We start from the raw sequence: 20,559 nt of genomic DNA, 5'->3' as shown, positions 1-20,559 counted from the left end.
ACAGAAACATTGAGAAATCTGAACATGGATGTCTACTAGATTATATTCTTGTACAGTTGTATACACTGCTGCCCTCTACAATGCTTTTAGTTCTGGCTTGTGCAATGCAAATGTTCAGTTAGTTTTTGGTTATCTTTTATGGCCTCACAAAACATTATTAATGTTCATTGTAAGAATGCTGTCATGAAAGACTCTTTAAATATATTTTTTTACAGATGATAGTTATGGAAGCAAATCTTTTATATACATATTTACCTGTTCAACTGGTTTATTATTGCAATTTTTGTTGTAAGGGTTTCTTTTCTTTAAACTACATGTCCACAGTAACTGGCATTTAACCAGTGGCATTGCCTGTGCTTCTCTAGTTTTTGTTTCAGCAAGAAATTAGGATGAATTTAGGTAGAATACTCAATGAACTCTCACACTCCACTCATTCCCTGTTACTCATTCATGACAAAGAGACATTTTCTTTGAACAGTCATAAAACTTTCTGGATTTTGGCTTATACAAGACAATCACAGTGATTTTCTTCCAGTCTGTAGATCTCATACAATTTCTAGTAGTGTAAAAAATAAACATAACACACATATAACAGTTCATTTTTTATAAGTACAGCAATCTGTCTTACTGATAAGCTTATCTGAGAGATTATACAAGAGTTGAAAATAAAATAGAATATGGTGAATAACTGATATGAACCTTTTTATAAGCTATAGGTATTCACAAAAAAATATATAAAGTTTATGCACTTGTATTTATGAAGGACAAGGAGTCAGTTACAGTCTCTTAGTTTGTAGAGATTTTACACAAGAAAACACTTGAAATCTCTGTTTTAAAACAGTTTTACACTGTTATGGTAATCAGTCTCATTCAGGGAACAATCATACACAGCAAAATGAAATGGAATTATAAAATAAAGTGAAATACTTTAAAAATCTTGATCACTTGGTGCTCCACAGTTTCAAGATATTTATTAAAGGACATCATCTAAACATGATTAGCTGCACTTGAAATGTTTATTTGCCAAAGGTGTTTCAGGTATATAACACATCATCAGTGGCATCTGATCCAGAGAAACAAACAACTGTATGTATATCAGTATCTACAACATGACAAAGGTAGATATAACAGCAGAAATATAAGTCTACTTACAGTATGTATCTCTATATGAATGTCATGCACATCAGTTTATATAATAGGATATAAAATCCGTTGTATCACACAGCACACAGATTGTCAAGTATGTTACTGCTGTCAAATCTTAGGCAGTGACAGTTCTGGATCAAGTCTGACATCAGTGTCATACAGTGTGATATGTTGGATTATTTTGCAATTTTATATATTTTGTATTTTCTACTTTCATAATCCAACTGTCTAGAGATTGTATTTTACATATATGAATGCATGTCACATATGTGTATAAATATGATCTTAAAAATAAAAAAAGATGGGTAACATAGACTTTTTGACCTGTCAGTTCCATGTTTACACTCTATGACAGTTATGACAGATGTGACTAAGGATTGCCACTGCCAAAGATCTGACAGCAGTAATATACATGACAACCTATGTAGTATGTGATAGGATGGATTTCATAGCCTAATACATTAACTGACATGCGTGTCATTCCTATAGAGATACATGATGTAACTAGTCTTACATTTCTGCTATTATATTTACATCTGTCATGTTGTAGAAATTGATGTACATACAGTAATTTGTTCTTCTGTAGCAGATGCCACTGAGAATGGGTTACACACCTGAATACCAGTTTGGGAAATAAACATTTCAAGTGCAGCTCATGATGCTTAGATGATGTCCTTCAATAAGTGAAATACTTTGTCACATTGTTAAATACTTGAGAATTTTTTACAACTAAAGCTAAACAAATGAATGGTGGCATATGCCTTTGTCACAGTATTCTTCAACATTGATATGATGATGGGTGCTTGAAAAGTTTCTCACAAAACACAGCTAAGCATCTGGATGAAAATGGTAATACAGTATGATGCTAGTTGTCACTTCTTCACCACAGAGCAGTGTAGAGACTCAATGGGTCTTTGCTAATATGTTAATTTTCTGAGGTCTACTAACACTTGATATCACAGGAGCACAATGAATGACACATAAGACTGATTCTTCTCTGTATCAAATGCACAATTTCATTAAAGAATAGAAACATATGGTTTCTGTGGCCTGACATTCTGTTGATCACGAATAATTTTGCCGAGAATGTCATACACATTTTCAGGAAGATGATCCAGGAGCATCCGTGGCATAATCCGGAATTCTGTGAATTCCTCAGCTATGGCCCAGCGCATCTCATAGTCAGGACCACCTGTCCCATTTTTCCTACACAAAGAAAATAATAATGTGAAAATGACTAATAACTTACTATTCTATGTGAGATAAATTATTTTCAAACAATACTATGAAATATTTGGAAAATAATTTTTAAAAAGCCCTCAGATATTATGTTAAAACAGTCTGTGGTTCAAAAGTGTGTTACATGAAAAATATAAAAAGCTAAGTCAAATTGAAATTGTTGTCTTAGGTTGTGAGGGTAGGAAGATTCAGACCTGAAAATTTCAAATTGAATAGTCTATATTTGAGTTAGTTTGGTGTACTCAAAGTTTTTCAATGTGTATTGAAGTAATGATGGGATATGATTCAGAATTTATTCAGCATAATTACAGAATTCTGCAGGATCTGCTAGAGCTTTGTACCTATTATAGAGGGCCATAGAACATCTGTGCACATTAACAAACAATGATTTTTAATTGTACTGGGTTGAGAGTACATGCCCTCTCTTTGCAGATTTCATAATCACCATTGTATTTTGTTACTGTAGTATGTAAGTGCATAACTGAAATGAAATCATCAGCTGATTGGGTCCACACATTCTAGAGCCATTTTTGTTTGTGTTGGTGCAGCTAATGTGTGATTATACAATTACAGTTGACTGATACAGAATTTTGAGAATGCATATTGTAAAAATGAAACAGTGAATGTTCAGTTTTGACAGAATTTATGTATCTAGTCCTATACACAGAATATTTTAGGATTCCCCTTGATAGACCACAGTTGCATTACATGGAGGAAGCACCTAGAGTAGTTCTGGAGTGTATATGGGGCTTTTAGGCTAGGCTACAGTCTGAGGTCCTTTGATGAATACTCACCACTTGATAAGCAAAGAGCAAAATCAGATTAGGTACAAAGTAAAGACATTTCAAATGTCAAGTTTTTAACAGTAAATTGCTGAGGCACTCATAACAAAGTCCCTGAATTTATTGCCCTCCAGGGAAGTTGTTTTGCAAAAATAATACTCAGAACTAAGAGTTGCAAGAAACCCCAAAGCAGATAACTCCAAAATACACTCCTGGAAATGGAAAAAAGAACACATTGACACCGGTGTGTCAGACCCACCATACTCGCTCCGGACACTGCGAGAGGGCTGTACAAGCAATGATCACACGCACGGCACAGCGGACACACCAGGAACCGCGGTGTTGGCCGCCGAATGGCGCTAGCTGCGCAGCATTTGTGCACCGCCGCCGTCAGTGTCAGCCAGTTTGCCATGGCATACGGAGCTCCATCGCAGTCTTTAACACTGGTAGCATGCCGCGACAGCGTGGACGTGAACCGTATGTGCAGTTGACGGACTTTGAGCGAGGGTGTATAGTGGGCATGCAGGAGGCCGGGTGGACGTACCGCCGAATTGCTCAACACGTGGGGCGTGAGGTCTCCACAGTACATCGATGTTGTCGCCAGTGGTCGGTGGAAGGTGCACGTGCCCGTCGACCTGGGACCGGACTGCAGCGACGCACGGATGCACGCCAAGACCGTAGGATCCTACGCAGTGCCGTAGGGGACCGCACCGCCACTTCCCAGCAAATTAGGGACATTGTTGCTCCTGGGGTATCGGCGAGGACCATTCGCAACCATCTCCATGAAGCTGGGCCACAGTCCCGCACACTGTTAGGCCGTCTTCCGCTCATGCCCCAACATCTTGCAGCCCGGCTCCAGTGGTGTCGCGACAGGCGTGAATGGAGGGACGAATGGAGACGTGTTGTCTTCAGCGATGAGAGTCGCTTCTGCCTTGGTGCCAATGATGGTCGTATGCGTGTTTGGCGCCGTGCAGGTGAGCGCCACAATCAGGACTGCATACGACCGAGGCACACAGGGCCAACACCCGGCATCATGGTGTGGGGAGCGATCTCCTACACTGGCCGTACACCACTGGTGATCGTCGAGGGGACACTGAATAGTGCACGGTACATCCAAACCATCATCGAACCCATCGTTCTACCATTCCTAGACCGGCAAGGGAACTTGCTGTTCCAACAGGACAATGCACGTCCGCATGTATCCCGTGCCACCCAACGTGCTCTAGAAGGTGTAAGTCAACTACCCTGGCCAGCAAGATCTCTGGATCTGTCCCCCATTGAGCATGTTTGGGACTGGATGAAGCGTCGTCTCACGCGGTCTGCACGTCCAGCACGAACGCTGGTCCAACTGAGGCGCCAGATGGAAATGGCATGGCAAGCCGTTCCACAGGACTACATCCAGCATCTCTACGATCGTCTCCATGGGAGAATAGCAGCCTGCATTGCTGCGAAAGGTGGATATACACTGTACTAGTGCCAACATTGTGCATGCTCTGTTGCCTGTGTCTATGTGCCTGTGGTTCTGTCAGTGTGATCATGTGATGTATCTGACCCCAGGAATGTGTCAATAAAGTTTCCCCTTCCTGGGACAATGAATTCACGGTGTTCTTATTTCAATTTCCAGGAGTGTATTTAATGAGGCATGGAATGTATATTGGAAAGACAGACTGAACGCCAAAGGAGGGGAGTGTTCACTGCAATTGATATAAATATTGTTTGTATCAAAGTTAAATGTGAGTATGACTTCAAAGTTATCTGGATACAACTAACTAGCCTAAGTGGACTCAACACAATCATTGGACATTTTTACCAGTCACCCAATTCTGATGCCACATAACAACTGCAGAATCAAAAAAAAGTTTTTGTCCAGTAATGTGGAAGTATTCTAATCATGCAGGATTAGTTGGAGGTGACTTTAATCTACCGAGTATAGACTGCGACATTTATTGATTTATATCAGGTGTTATGGGAGGTCAGTCTTGTGATGAAGTTCAGAACACATTTTCCTAAAAGCAGCTAGTTGACAACCCACATGCAATGGAAATATTTTTGGTCTTGTAGGTACAAACAGGCCTGACCTTATTGGCAGTGTCAGATAGTGATCATGACATAATCATAGTGATGATGTTACTACAGTTAGTTTTTATGTTTGAAAGAGTACATAAACAGCTGCTTACCTCTTATTCAGACGATGAATGGACATCACTTAGTTCCAGTACAATGCACAATGAGGCAAAGATTAATCTGATTTTAAATCATGATTTATTACTAATGTTAGTAAAATTAATAAACCCATCAAAAAGACTAGGAGAATCCAGTATGATGTACAATGCACAAGGAGTCAAAGTTTTTTTGGAAATTTGTGGTAAGCTCTTACGGCACCAAACTGCTGAGGTCATCGGTCTCTAAGCTTACACACTACTTAATCTAACATAAACTAACTTATGCTGAGGACAACACACACACCCATTCCCGAGGGCGGACTCGAACCTTCGACAGGGGGAGCCACGCAAACTGTGTCTAGCCTCAGACCATGCAGCTACCCCGCATGGCAGGCAGGGTTTAATCTGATTTTAAATCATGCTCTGAAGAAGTATGTGCCAAGCAAGTGGATTGCTACAGAGAGTACTCTTTGGCATTGGCCCATTACTTAGCTTGCATTTACTGTGAATCTTTCTTTTTTGGTGACTGTATAAATTTGCAAGTGATTCCTGTATATAAAACAATTAAAAGAATGGACCTGTAAAATTACGAACTACTATCCTTATCACTGGTTTCCTGGAGAATTCTTGTGCATATTCTAAGTTTGAATATAATAAATTTTCTTGAGATAAAAAGCTTCTGCCTACAAATCATAACAGATTTAGAAAGCATCACACATGCAGAACTCAGCTTTCCCTTTTCTTGCACAAGGTCCTGTTAACTGTGAATGAAGGGCAACATGCAGATTCTGTGTTCCTAGATTTCCAGCCAGCATTTGACATAGTTTCCCACTGCAGACTGTTAATGGAGATCTGAGCATAGGAAAGAGGTGCTCAGATATATGAGTGTTTAAAGACATTTTAAGCAATAGTGCCCAGATTGTGAGTGTTCATCAGAGACACGGGTTTCATCTATAGTGCACCAGGGAAGTGTGATAGGACTGCTCTTGCTCTCTACATACACAAATGATTTGTTGGATAGGATCCTGTGATCTGTGGAAGGTACACTAGCGTTTTTGGTTTTCATTGTAAATATTTATTGTTTATTCATGTTCTTCTGACATATTCTGCATGCTGGAAGAATTGTTTATTCATGTTCTTCTGACATATTCTGCATGCTGGAAGATCTCCTCACTATGGGTCAGTTAGAATGAAAAGTACATCGAATCTAATCTCTAATCTTGCAACTATTTGCTGATGATGCTGGAGGGTAAGGAAGGTATTATTGCTGAGTGAAGGTAGGAGCGCGCAGGGTAAATTATTCAGAATTTCTATTTTGTGTGATGAGTGGCAGCTTACTCTAAATGTAGAAAAATGTATGGTAATTCAGATGAGTAGAGAAAACAATCCAATAACATTTGAATACAGTATTAGTGCTGAGCTGCTTGACACAGCAATGTTGATTAAATATCAAAGTATAAAGTTGCAAAGCAATATGAAATGGAATGAGCACATTCACCCAATAGTAGAGAAAGTGAATCATCAACTTCAGTTTATTAGGAAAACTCTAAGGATTGTATCTCATCTATAAGAAAGACTGCATTCAAACACAAGTGCAACCCATTCTTGAGTACTGTGTTAGTGTTTGGAATTCCCACCAGCTTGAATTAAAGGAAGACATTGAATTAAATCAGAGGTGGGCTGCTAGATTTCTTAACAGTAGGCAGGTATTACAGATATGCTCTGTGAACTCAAATGGGAATCCCTGGAGTGATCACAATGTTCTTTTTGGGAAACACTGTTGATAAAATTTTAGAAAATGGGCACTCACATCTCATTGCAGAATGCTTCTACTGCCAACAATGTGTAGTTCATGTAAGTACCATAAAGAAAGGAAAGAGGAAGTATGGGTCACATGGAAACATACAGTCATTTTTCCCTTGCATTGTTAGTGAGAGGAAATGAAATGATCATATGGCATTGCTGGCTAGGATGTCCCATTTGGGTTCAGCCACCAAGTGCAAGTCTTATTTCATTTGGCGCCACATTGGGCAACTTGCGCCTGATGATGAGAATGGAAGGATGATGAGGACAACACAACACCCAGTCCACGAGCGGAGGAAATCTCCGACCCAGCCGGGAATTGAACCCGGGCCCATTGCATGGGAGGCAAGCACATTACCACCCAGCTAAGCAGGTGGACCATTAGTGAGGGGAAGAGGACAGAGAATAACTAATAGTGGTATGAGGTACCCTCTGCCATGCACCAAATGGTGGCTTGTGTGTGTGTGTGTGTGTGTGTGTGTGTGTGTGTGTGTGTGTGTGTGTGTGTGTGTGTGTGTAGATGTAACTTAAGATAGAACAAGCTGAATGTAGTCTAGATGATTGAGCAGATAGACATCATTTTGCTATGAATCAGTTTAGCTACTTTATCTGATATAATTTGATAATAAGCACACCTGATGTGAAAGACAGTATAGGAAAAAGGGAATTTCATCTATTTAGTTTAGTCTTGATGATGAGTCTACTTTCTCTTCTGGATTAAGGAAACCTGAATACTTGGAGGTGTTCTGGCAGGTTCAATCAGTTGCGTAATGAGCTTTGGTTCATTTTATGAGGACTATCCCCCATTACTGTGTGCCAGCCCAACATACAATTTCATGTTACCTTTATCACCAAACAATGGAAACTCCATGTAGGAATTAAGTGTATGTCTTTTTTTTTTTAAAAAAATTGTGCCTGTCTGCAGTGTAACATGTCTTCTTTATGGTTAGTACCAATGTCTTTTCCCGCATTGTTGACCTTTATCACTGTTATTCTGGGCCAGTTTAAGAACATTTTTCCACACAAGTGACATATTATTTGGTGCCTCTTCCTCTATTTTTCGACACAAGTGACATGTCATTTCACCTCCCCCCCCTCCCCCCCCATCCCCTTTGCCCTCCCTTCCTCATACATTCCTTGCTGTTCCTTGGCCTCTTGTAAGACCTATAAAAATAAACAAAAATCTGGTGAGAGTGAAAACAAGTTGTTTTTGCTAATAATTATGATGTGCCCTGTGTAGACATTGTGCACTATGAGCACCTCCGGTGCCTCTCTCACAAGTGACCACTTGTGGCACTTGAGCCTTAAACAGGCCTGTCTATATTTTACTGATGTATTTGTCAATGCCCAAGCATAAAGGGCACCTATCTTGACTTGATGTTTACAGTGTGATATCTTCCACTTACTACATCCTATTATCTTCTAATTCCCTTTTTTTCTTGGCTAACTCGAAATGAAGTCATCTGCATTTATTGAATTTCATAAGTTGATAAAGGATATTTATTGAACAACAGTGACCTTTGCTTTGACTAAAAAATTTGTTTTCATTGTACGGTTTTGTTTTCATTACATTAGATAGATAGATATTAGACCTTTGGATAGGAAACACTTGTTTGTGTTCTACCCACTGCAGTTCGAATGATGCCTGACACTGATTTCCACATCTCTATTGATAATTACTGATTTTTTTCTTTTTTCCTTCTTTCAGTATAGACACTGCTCCCATCAGTTTCCTGAAGACTCCTGATATTTCTTTCCATTTTCATTCCATTGTAACAGATAATTTTAAAATATGTAAGTTTCCTTCAGTATGAATAGTGGAACAGAGCTTTGTTAGGATTATGGACTGACAGACCTGCATTTAGTTAAAAGATAAGAAGAGGGGATATTAGACAGAGAGCGACTTGGTGGTTGAAGATGGAGCTTTTGGTGATAATGCTACAGGGTAGGAGGGGAGAGGGGGAGGGAGATGGGGATGGGGTAACCACAGCCCATGCAGACAGCACAAGACAGAGTATTGACTAAAGAATGAGAGACTAACCAAAATTCAATATCCTGTTTCTATGATGATTCATAGCACATGAGATTGACCCCCACCCACTTTGTTGCCAATGACCTGAATGTCAAAATCCCCATTTCTTGTGTACAACACATCATTTCACAGAGAATCCTATGTATATCCTCATACAGATACAGATTTTCCATTACTGTATGCAGTTTCTATTATCATATGCTTAACATACTTTTCGTTACTTCGTGTTCTTGGAAGTAGAAAAGTAAAATTTACTCACGTTATTTGGCTTATGATTTGTTCCTAACTTTACAAAAATATTTTATTTTCAGAATATTGTTAATAATATGCCAATGTACATTGGATTTCTTTCTTAAAATTATGAATGTTGATTCAAAAGCTGGATTGAATATAAAAATCTGTATGAAGATACTGTGGTAGTCAAAAGATTGAATGATCATCTCAAAAAATAAAGTTAAATAATTAATTTTTTGTTTGTTGCTGGTACATGTCTGCCTGCAGTCACAGTACACAGTGAAATGAAATGAAATGATCATATTGCAATGTTGGCTGGAGCCCCATCCGAGGAAGTTCAACTGCCGAGTGCAAGTCTTATTTCAGTCAACACCACATTGGGTGACTTGCATGCCAGTGATGAGGATGAAATGATGATGAGGACAACACAACACCCAGTCAATGACTGGAATCCCCAACCCAGCTGGGAATCGAACCCGGGGCCGCTGGATGAGAGGCAAGCACGTTACCACCCAGCTAAGCAGGTGGACACAGTGAAATACATGTGTTGTGTCTAGACAAGACAGCCTAGACACAATGAGAGGAAGCCGAAAGGCACGCGCTTAAACTCACGCAGGCTGGCGTGAGGTCTGAAACAGGATACGTAATGAATGCTATAAAGAAAAGTACGTAGCTTCTGGTATACTTAACTTTAATCCACATTTGTAGAATATCGCTCTTGATGATACATTAATAGAATCTCAATATCAATTGAATACGGCACCTTGCTAGGTCATAGCAAATGTAGCTGAAGGCTATGCTAACTATCGTCTCGGCAAATGAGAGCGTATTTGTCAGTGTGGCTTCACTAGCAAAGTCTGCTGTACAACTGGGGCGAGTGCCAGGACGTCTCTCTAGACCTGCCATGTGGTGGCGCTCTGTCTGCTATCACTGACATTGGCTACACGCGGGTCCAACGTATACTACCGGACCGCGGCCGATTTAAAGGCTACCACCTAGCAAGTGTGGTGTCTGGCGGTGACACCACACATGTCGCCGATAGAGGAGCCAAAGCAAACTGATGCAACCCAAAGGTAAAGTGAAGTGATGTGTGGTAATTTGTTTTCTGCATTTGAAAGAGATTAACACTGAAGCAAATCTTGCTGAGTTGGTGGAAATGTCAGGCATTGATGAACCATAATATCACACTGTGGATAGCTGGCCCAGACATGTCGAGTGTGGTCATACAAGTTTTAATGATGAAGAACAAAGCGGTAGACTATCTCTCTATGATGAGCCAGGAAATACAAGAGAAGTGGAGGCCCTGGTACTTGAAGCCTAATTGTTTATAAGTGAGGTGAGAGTTGAGGAAGGGAAAATCAGTTATACATCAGTTTACATCTTGCACAACATTTAGATCATGACGAAGGGTCTGCTGCTGGGTCCCATGACTGTTCACACCCTTTCGAAGATCTCGCAGAATTAAATCGGCAGCAGAAATATTGTAGCTGTGTCAGGCCAATGCAGATGAGTCTTTAGCCATCCAATCACATCACTATCAGATGATGTCTTTAGCCATCTAATCACATCACTATGACCCTGGGAACAAAAAAGAAAAGCAAGCATTGTCACCAAAAAAGGCAAATACACAACCATCATTGATTTTTTTTTTCCTGCATCCCCTCTGCCTCTCTCCTGTATTCTCTAGAAATCGCTCCCAGTGATCTCTTCCTCTTTCCTTAGACGAAGAAAAAGCATTGCATGGCAGGCATTTCCAGAATGACAAAGGCATGATTTTCAAGATGTGACAGTTGAGACATGTTAGCTAACCAAGTCTGGACAAGAAGAGAATAGAAGCTTTTGAAATGTGGTGCTATGGAAGAATGCTGAAGATTAGATGGGTAATCACATAACTAATGAGGAGGTATTGAATAGAATTGGGGAGAACAGGAGTTTGTGGCACAACTTGACTAGAAGAAGGGATCGGTTGGTAGGACATGTTCTGAGGCATCAAGGGATCACCAATTTAGTATTGGAGGGCAGCGTGGAAGGTAAAAATTGTAGAGGGAGACCGAGAAATGAATACACTAAGCAGATTTAGAAGGATGTAGGTTGCAGTAGGTACTGGGCGATAAAGAAGCTTGCACAGGATAGAATAGCATGGAGAGCTGCATCAAACCAGTCTCCGGACTGAAGACCACAACAACAGCTAATCAAGGCCCTGCCAAGCCACTGATGATTTTGAGAGAAAAAGAAAGTCCACATTGACAGATGAACCATCACCAAGTCTCATGACTGCAGCTTCTTGTTTTTGAGGTGATAGTTTGATAGTTAAAACTTCATGCCTACCACTTGTAGAAGGGCTGTTCATAAAGTACCTGACCTTATTTTTATTGTTGAAACCAACAATGTAATTAATGTGCACACACTATGTATGTATGTAGGCATACATTGTGTGCACACCTAATCTTTTTCAAGACTGAGGAAATAACCAGTCACTGGCTAGCCACTGACAAGTGACCATGTGTAAGTGGTAGTCATCGGATTTTTTACTGTGGGTAAAATGACAGAAAAACAGGATTATTGAATCAAATTTTGTTTTATGCATGCCAATTCTCAAATTGAAAGACTTCATAAGATTCAACAAGTGTTAGGTGACAAAGCAATGGGTGCCACACAGATATAGGAATGGTACTACTGCTTCAAAGGTGGCCACTCATCAGTGAAGACTTAAGTATGTGCAGGTAGGTACTCAACATCTGCAAATGAGGTAGTTACTGAACATGTAAGGACCCTGGTGATGCAAGATAGACAGTCCATGATCAGAGAACTTGCAGAGGATGTTAAAATTAGTACTGGATCCATTTATTCCATCTTAATAGAACATTTGGATCTCAGCAAATTTGTGTGAAAGCTGCTAACAACTGGGCAAAAGCAACTTCATTTGGAGATTCCACAGGACATGCTGGATACTGTGCACAGCAATCCTAACTTTCTTAACCACTGATTACTGGTGATGAGGCCTGGGCTTGTGGGTATGACCCATAAAGAAAGTTGCAGTCATCATAATGGAAGCATCCACCATCCCTGAGTCCCAAAAAATTGAGGTGGGTCTGCAGCAATGTGAAAGTCATGCTGACCTTTGTTTTACCCCAAGGAAGTGGTCCATCATGAGTATGCCTCAGAAGGTATGAATGTCAATAAGGAGTATTATGCATCATCTTCATGAAGCTGTGAGTCACAAATAGTTGGGCTTGTGGGCAGTCAGCACCTTCACCACAATAGTGGACCCATCCCATCACTCTCAATTAATTCTGAGTTTTTTTTTCTAACCAAACACAACAAGGCTGTAATTTGGCAGTCTCCCTGTCCCTCTGACCTAACCCTGAGTAACTCTTGGCTTTTGCCTAAACTGAAAAGATTCTGAAAGGGACTAGATCAGAACAGGGAAGACGTTATGCAGAATCTGGTGGAGGAGCTCCGCGCCATATCAAAAGAGGCTTTTCAGCAATGCTTCCAGCAGTGGCAGCAGTTTTGAGGTTGTCTATTTCTGACGAGGGCCTTGTTTGCTCAAAGCTCACTTTCTGACAGTCTTTTTGTTGTGCCTATCTGCAGCTCAGCATGGCTCGTAGCAACTGTCCTTTTCATTGTATCTCAATAACGACTGGTTCTATAAATAAAAACAATATACTTTTTGACCAGCCCTCATAGATCACAACTCAATGAAAAGAAAAGGTTCTAATAGAAATATGAGCATGTAGGGAAGATAATAACTAGCCAACCTTCCAAAGCCCACTTTCAGAGAATTTTCTCCTGTAGACATTCCGGTCCATCCTTCTGCCCCTGTGCCAGCCTCATAGCCCCACTGGTACTTTCTACCCCACCTGTATCTTTCTTTTATATATGTTCATCATTGTAACATGGCAGCCAACATGAAAGTTCAACATGTTTCTCCACAGAAATGAGTTAATTTTGCCATTAAAAAGAAGACATGTGGAAATTGTAAAGACGAAATCATGAAGTTAAAGGAACGTGTGTCCAGCTTACAGTTTATAATCAGCACCCTGAAAGTGCTATCTCTAATTTTCAGCTTGGGAAAAGTGGGCCAAATACTCAACAAGTTCCACAAAACATTGCGCCTGCTAGCAAAAAGTGGACTAAAGTCACTTACAAAAACAGCAAGCAAGAACTATAAAATTATGTAAATGGTAAAAGTACCAGTGACACACTCTTTGTGCACAAAAAGCCTTTCAAAGTGCTTTCAGCTGTAGACTGTGATATCTCAACAAGCTGCATTAAACCACATGGGAAGAAAAAGGTCATCAGAAACAAGGAATGACAGAGTCGCTTTCAATGACACAAAAAAAGCAATTCAAGTATGAATGTAGTTGCCGACAGTGAATCAAAATTAAAGTGTTCCTCAAGATGGATAATCAAATAATAGGGACAAAAAAGACAAAACTAACAGTGCCACCATGCAACACCCAAGCACCAGAAGGCCTGAAAATAGTTATCATCTACTAGCAAAAACATGTAAAATAAACCTATTTGCAGATAGTCAAGGACAGAAGATAGCAGCCGAATTTCAGTCTAGAAGCAATCACAAAATAACTAGCATGGTGAAACCAGGTGCAATGCTGAGCTGTCAAGTGATTTCCAGCACAGTTTCAGAAGAGGTCAAAGTACCACATCAGTAGCAGTACAATTTGTCCATCTTGTACTTGAAAAAAGAAATGAAAAATCCCAAGCAGTAGGAGTATTCCTAGACCTCTCAAGGGCTTTTGATAGAGTACATCATGCCATGCTCTTATCAAAAATTGCAAAGAGTGGTATCACTGGAAAACTCATCCAATTGCTAGAAACATATTTAAAGGGTAAACAGCAGTACATGGAGATTATGTACTCTAATGGAGAAATACTGGAGAGGAGAAGATCAAGTATAAGAAATACACATTTTGGTGTTCCTCAAGGCTCCATTTTAGGTCCAGTCCTATTCATATGCTATGTAAATGATTTCCCAAGTTCTCTTGACAATAACCAATTGATCACTATTATGCAGACAATACATTTGGTGTCTGCTATGCTGGCAGTGAGCCCAGCCTAGTTGAAGAGATACATAACTTTACTGAAAAGGCAAGAGCTCACATTGAAAGAGAGAACCTAAAAGTAAAGATAGAAAAAACTAGTATTATTCACTTTAAACCAAGTGGTACAAACAGACAAAATATTGTGATTGATGAAATTCTATCAAAAACCTGTACAGATTGTAATTTCAGGCAGTGACTTCCATGGACCATGACATGAAAACAGCAACAACAAATAACAACTTTTTTCATGTTCTTAGTGGGGACAAATGATGTAGCAAAAAACGAAATGAAAGACCTAGTGATCTCACCCAAAAGAAGGCCACATGAGCTGAGAAGCTCAAACATGATTGTCTTCTCTGTTCACAACCGACATGACTTGCCAATCTGGTTATGCGTAAATAAAGAAGTGCAAATAACCAGATCCAGTCAATAAACAGATCATAAATATATGCATGAAACTCGAAAATGTTACATTTGTGGTCATAAGCTGCTTAGGAAGAAGATTCCACACATCCCATGGCTTACATCTCAACAGACTAGGGAAGAACTTAGTTATAACACAGATTTAAGAAGTAGTGAACAACAAACTGAATGTGCAATGTTGTGCTGCAGAGGCTATCCCTCTCAAGGACAAAAATAATGAATACTTGGGGAAACAACCACAAAATACCAGGTCAGTAAAACAATACATCAGCAGGACAAAAGTGATGTTTTTTTAGGACAATAAAACCTTCCACCAGTGCAACACCAGATGCAAGTGTGTGTGTTTCATTTGTGTCTCAATCAGACTTCAGTCCACATGAGAATGATCTATCACTTTTGCATTATAATGTACAGGGTTTAGGAAACAAAAACTGTGTGTGCAGGATGGATGGGTATTGGGAGAATACGGCAACAGTGACGGTCAATCGGCATGGGCAAGTGGTTGCCTTGCTCGTCACAGAAGTTACATGACCAACACTTGGAGCAAGCGTGCCTTACTCTGTGATGGTGCTATGTCAGTCATTCTTGTGAACAGTTGAATTATGTAAAAGAAAAGAAAGACAATTTTTACATACTTTTATTTACTTACTCACTTACTGACTCTCTAGAGTTGTGGATGGTGGACTTACGAGAATCTTGAGAGATTTTTGGAACTGTATTTATTATAAAAGTACTTAACAGTTTCTGATGGACCGTGAGCCATTGGAGTTACGAAATATGACTCATTTATGTGAGAACTATTATGTGGTAATCTGTTTGTGGAAGTGAAGTATAGTAGGATTGATTTAAAAGTCTCTTGAGTGCACGCAACCATTTTGAGGGTAGAGAAAATTCCTCCAAACAGCATCATATCTTCAGAGAAGAAGTTGGGCAGAACATTGCAGCTGACTATCCAGAAAAAAAGATCTGCAAAGCAACTCCAAGTAAGGCCAATGATGAAGGGAACGTGTGGGTCTTGCACACCCGCACCACTTTGCTTCCTCTAGTCGCCGAAAACTGCCAGAAGTTAGAAGGAGGTTTATTTAGTTTTAGGAAAAGTAGGGACATCTGAGAAGCTATTTTAACATTGTGGCTAATAACAGTGGGCATATTTATAGGAAAAATAAGGAAACATAATTTATATTTGTATATTTGGAGAAACTATTGATAATGTGCAATGAGATAAAATGTTTTTCATTCTTAGGTTATTACAGGGGTAGAAGAGATTCCATTCTCTTGATAAAGCAGACTGGTAGTAACATTAGTAAAGAATTGATACAAGAGACCAGGTACGATTGCTCATTATCACTACTGATACTTAATTTGTGTGTAGTGTACAGGCAATGAGGGAAGTAAAAGTCTGTCTCAGTGTGGAAGTTTTCTGTTACAGACAAAAAAATCAGTCATGATACGGTTCACTGATGACTTAGCAGTGGTCAGGGGGAGGGAAAAACAACACGAATGCAATCAGATGCTTGATGAAATGGAATATGAGCTGACTGATGGCTGTAGTATACACACAAATAAAAAGGAAAACTAATGTAATCATGAACATAGTGGCTGGACATTCTGGATGGCTAAATGTTAGACTTGGAGAAAAATATTTTGAAGATGTAGATGAATTCTGCTACCTATGATGTTGAACAAATAAAGAAGGAAGATGCAAGAAAGATGTAGTAGCAATGATTGCTGAAAATGTTGTTGTTGTTGTGGGCTTCAGTCCTGAGACTGGTTTGATGCAGCTCTCCATGCTACTCTATCCTGTGCAAGCTTCCTCATCTCCCAGTACCTACTGCAACCTACATCCTTCTGAATCTGCTTAGTGTATTGATCTCTTGGTCTCCCTCTACGATTTTTACCCTCCACACTGCCCTCCAATGCTAAATTTGTGATCCCTTGATGCCTCAAAACATGTCCTACCAACCAATCCCTTCTTCTAGTCAAGTTGTGCCACAAACTTCTCTTCTCCCCAATCCTATTCAATACCTCCTCATTAGTTACGTGATCTACCCACCTTCACTTCAGCATTCATCTGTAGCACCACATTTCGAAAGCTTCTATTCTCTACTTGTCCAAACTTGTTATCGTCCATGTTTCACTTCCATACATGGCTACACTCCATACAAATACTTTCAGAAACGACTTCCTGACATTTAAATCTATACTCGATGTTAACAAATTTCTCTTCTTCAGAAACGATTTCCTTGCCATTGCCAGTCTACATTTTATATCCTCTCTACTTCGACCATCATCAGTTATTCTACTCCCTAAATAGCAAAACTCCTTTACTACTTTAAGTGTCTCATTTCCTAATCTAATCCCCTCAGCATCACCCGATTTAATTTGACTACATTCCATTATCCTCGTTTTGCTTTTGTTGATGTTCATCTTATATCCTCCTTTCAAGACACTGTCCATTCCGTTCAACTGCTCTTCCAAGTCCTTTGCTGTCTCTGACAGAATTGCAATGTCATCGGCGAACCTCAAAGTTTTTACTTCTTCTCCATGAATTTTAATACCTACTCTGAATTTTTCTTTTGTTTCCTTTACTGCTTGCTCAATATACAGATTGAATAACATCGGGGAGAGGCTACAACCCTGTCTCACTCCTTTCCCAACCACTCCTTCCCTTTCATGCCCCTCGACTCTTATAACTGCCATCTGGTTTCTGTACAAATTGTAAATAGCCTTTCGCTCCCTGTATTTTACCCCTGCCACCTTCAGAATTTGAAAGAGAGTATTCCAGTTAACGTTGTCAAAAGCTTTCTCTAAGTCTACAAATGCTAGAAACGTAGGTTTGCCTTTTCTTAATCTTTCTTCTAAGATAAGTCGTAAGGTTAGTATTGCCTCACGTGTTCCAACATTTCTACGGAATCCAAACTGATCTTCCCCGAGGTCCTCTTCTACCAGTTTTTCCATTCGTCTGTAAAGAATTCGCGTTAGTATTTTGCAGCTGTGACTTATTAAACTGATAGTTCGGTAATTTTCACATCTGTCAACATCTGCTTTCTTTGGGATTGCAATTATTATATTCTTCTTGAAGTCTGTGGGTATTTCGCCCGTCTCATACATCTTGCTCACCAGATGGTAGAGTTTTGTCATGACTGGCTCTCCCAATGCCATCAGTAGTTCTAATGGAATGTTGTCTACTCCCGGGGCCTTGTTTCGACTCAGGTCTTTCAGTGCTCTGTCAAACTCTTCACGCAGTATCATATCTCGCATTTCATCTTCATCTACATCCTCTTCCATTTCCATAATATTGTCCTAGAGTACATTGCCCTTGTATAGGCCCTCTATATACTCCTTCCACCTTTCTGCCTTCCCTTCTTTGCTTAGAACTGGGTTGCCATCTGAGCTATTGCTATTCATACAAGTGGTTCTCTTTTCTCCAAAGGTCTCTTTAATTTTTCTGTAGGCAGTAACTATCTTACCCCTAGTGAGACAGGCCTCTACATCCTCTACATCCTCTAGCCATCCCTGCTTAGCAGTTTTGCACTTCCTGTCGATCTCATTTTTGAGACGTTTGTATTCCTTTTTGCCTGCTTCATTTACTGCATTTTTATATTTTCTCCTTTCATCAATGGAATTCAATATTTCTTCTGTTACCCAAGGATTTCTACCAGCCCACGTCTTTTTACCTACTTGATTGTCTGCTGCCTTCACTACTTCATCCCTCAAAGCTACCCATTCTTCTTCTACTGTATTTCTTTCCCCTGTTCCTGTCAATTGTTCCCTTATGCTCTCCCTGAAACTCTGTACAACCTCAGGTTCTTTCAGTTTATCCAGGTCCCATCTCCTTAAATTCCCACCTTTTTGCAGTTTCTTCAGCTTTAATCTACAGTTCATAACCAATAGATTGTGTTCAGAGTCCACATCTGCCCCTGGAAATGTCTTACAATTTTAAACCTGGTTCCTAAATCTCTGTCTTACAATTATATAATCTATCTGATACCTTTTAGTATCTCCAGGATTTTTCCAGGTATACAACCTTCTTTTATGATTCTTGAACCAAGTGTTAGCTATGATTAAGTTATGCTCTGTGCAAAATTCTACAAGGCGGCTTCCTCTTTCATTTCTTCCCCCCAATCCATATTCACCTACTATGTTTCCTTCTCTCCCTTTTCCTACTGACGAATTCCAGTCACCCATGACTGTTAACTTTTCGTCTCCCTTCACTACCTGAATAATTTCTTTTATCTCGTCATAGATTTCATCAATTTTTTCATCTGCAGAGCTAGTTGGCATATAAACTTGTACTACTGTAGTAGGCATGGGCTTTGTGTCTATCTTGGCCACAATAATGTGTTCACTATGCTGTTTGTAGTAGTTAACCCGCACTCCTATTTTTTTATTCATTATTAAACATACTCCTGCATTACCCCTATTTCATTTTGTATTTATAACCCTGTAATCACGTGACCAAAAGTCTTGTTCCTCCTGCCAGTGAACTTCACTAATTCCCACTATATCTAATTTTAACCTATCCATTTCCCTTTTTAAATTTTCTAACCTACCTGCCCGATTAACGGATCTGACATTCCACGCTCCGATCCGTAGAGCGCCAGTTTTCTTTCTCCTGATAATGATGTCCTCTTGCGTAGTCCCCGCCCAGAGATCCGAATGGGGGACTATTTTACCTCCGGAATATTTTACCCAAGAGGACGCCATCATCATTTAATCATACAGTAAAGCTGCATGTCCTCGGGAAAAATTACGGCTGTAGTTTCCCCTTGCTTTCAGCCGTTCGCAGTACCAGCACAGCAAGGCCGTTTTGGTTAGTGTTACAGGGCCAGATCAGTCAATCATCCAGACTGTTGCCCCTGCAACTACTGAAAAGGCTGCTGCCCCTCTTCAGGAACCACATGTTTGTCTGGCCTCTCAACAGATACCCCTCCGTTGTGGTTGCACGTACGGTACGGCCATCTGTATCGCTGAGGCACGCAAGCCTCCCCACCAACGGCAAGGTCCATGGTTCATGCTGAAGATAAAAGGGCTAATTATAAACAGAAGCAACTGGTAAAATCCAAAAACATGAACCCAATGACCAGAAAAAGATTCATGAAAAGTTATGTTTGGAGTACAGCTTTGTATGAAGCAGTACATAAGAATGGGAAAGAAATAAAGTAAATAATTAGAAGCCTTTGAAATGTGTTACTTCACGAGTCTGTTCAAAATCAAACAGATTGACTGAATAGAGAATGAAGACACCTTGCAGTGAATCAATGAGGCAGAAAGAGCCTAATAATGCATATATAATAAACACCAGAAATTTCTGTAGTAATTTATCATAGATCATTTGAGCAACAGAAGGTACCTAATGACTGGAAAAAAGCACAGGTCATTCCCATTTTTAAGAAAGGCCATAAGACAGATGCACACAATTATAGACCTATATCGTTGACGTCAGTTTGTTGTAGAATTATGGAACATGTTTTATGATCAAGAATTATGATGTTCATGGAAAATGAACATCTCCTCTTTAAAAATCAACATGGATTCTGCAAACAGAGGTCCTGTGAAACTCAGTTCACTCTGTTCCTCCATGAGATCCACAGCACAGTGGACAACGTTGCTCAGGTTGATGCCATGTTCCTTGATTTCAGTAAGGCATTTGGCACCATCCCACATGGCCA

General features: G+C 39.9%; 1 protein-coding gene across 4 annotated transcripts in view; it reads right to left on the bottom strand.

Annotated features, from left to right (window-relative positions):
• Window positions 1-258: 258 nt before the first annotated feature.
• Window positions 259-20,559, bottom strand: part of LOC126195693 (diacylglycerol lipase-beta-like) — a 903,756-nt gene continuing 883,455 nt past the window's right edge. For all 4 annotated transcript variants that reach the window (XM_049934332.1, XM_049934324.1, XM_049934338.1 and 1 more), the window contains one exon: window positions 259-2,352. In XM_049934332.1, the coding sequence (XP_049790289.1) occupies window positions 2,166-2,352 (187 nt within the window). In that variant the 3' untranslated portion in view covers window positions 259-2,165. The remainder of the gene's footprint in view (window positions 2,353-20,559) is intronic.

Source organism: Schistocerca nitens, chromosome 1 (genome assembly GCF_023898315.1).
Source record: "Schistocerca nitens isolate TAMUIC-IGC-003100 chromosome 1, iqSchNite1.1, whole genome shotgun sequence".
Taxonomy (NCBI): domain Eukaryota; kingdom Metazoa; phylum Arthropoda; class Insecta; order Orthoptera; family Acrididae; genus Schistocerca; species Schistocerca nitens.
Note: the sequence above shows the minus strand (reverse complement) of the source record. Positions and strands in the feature narration are given on the sequence as shown.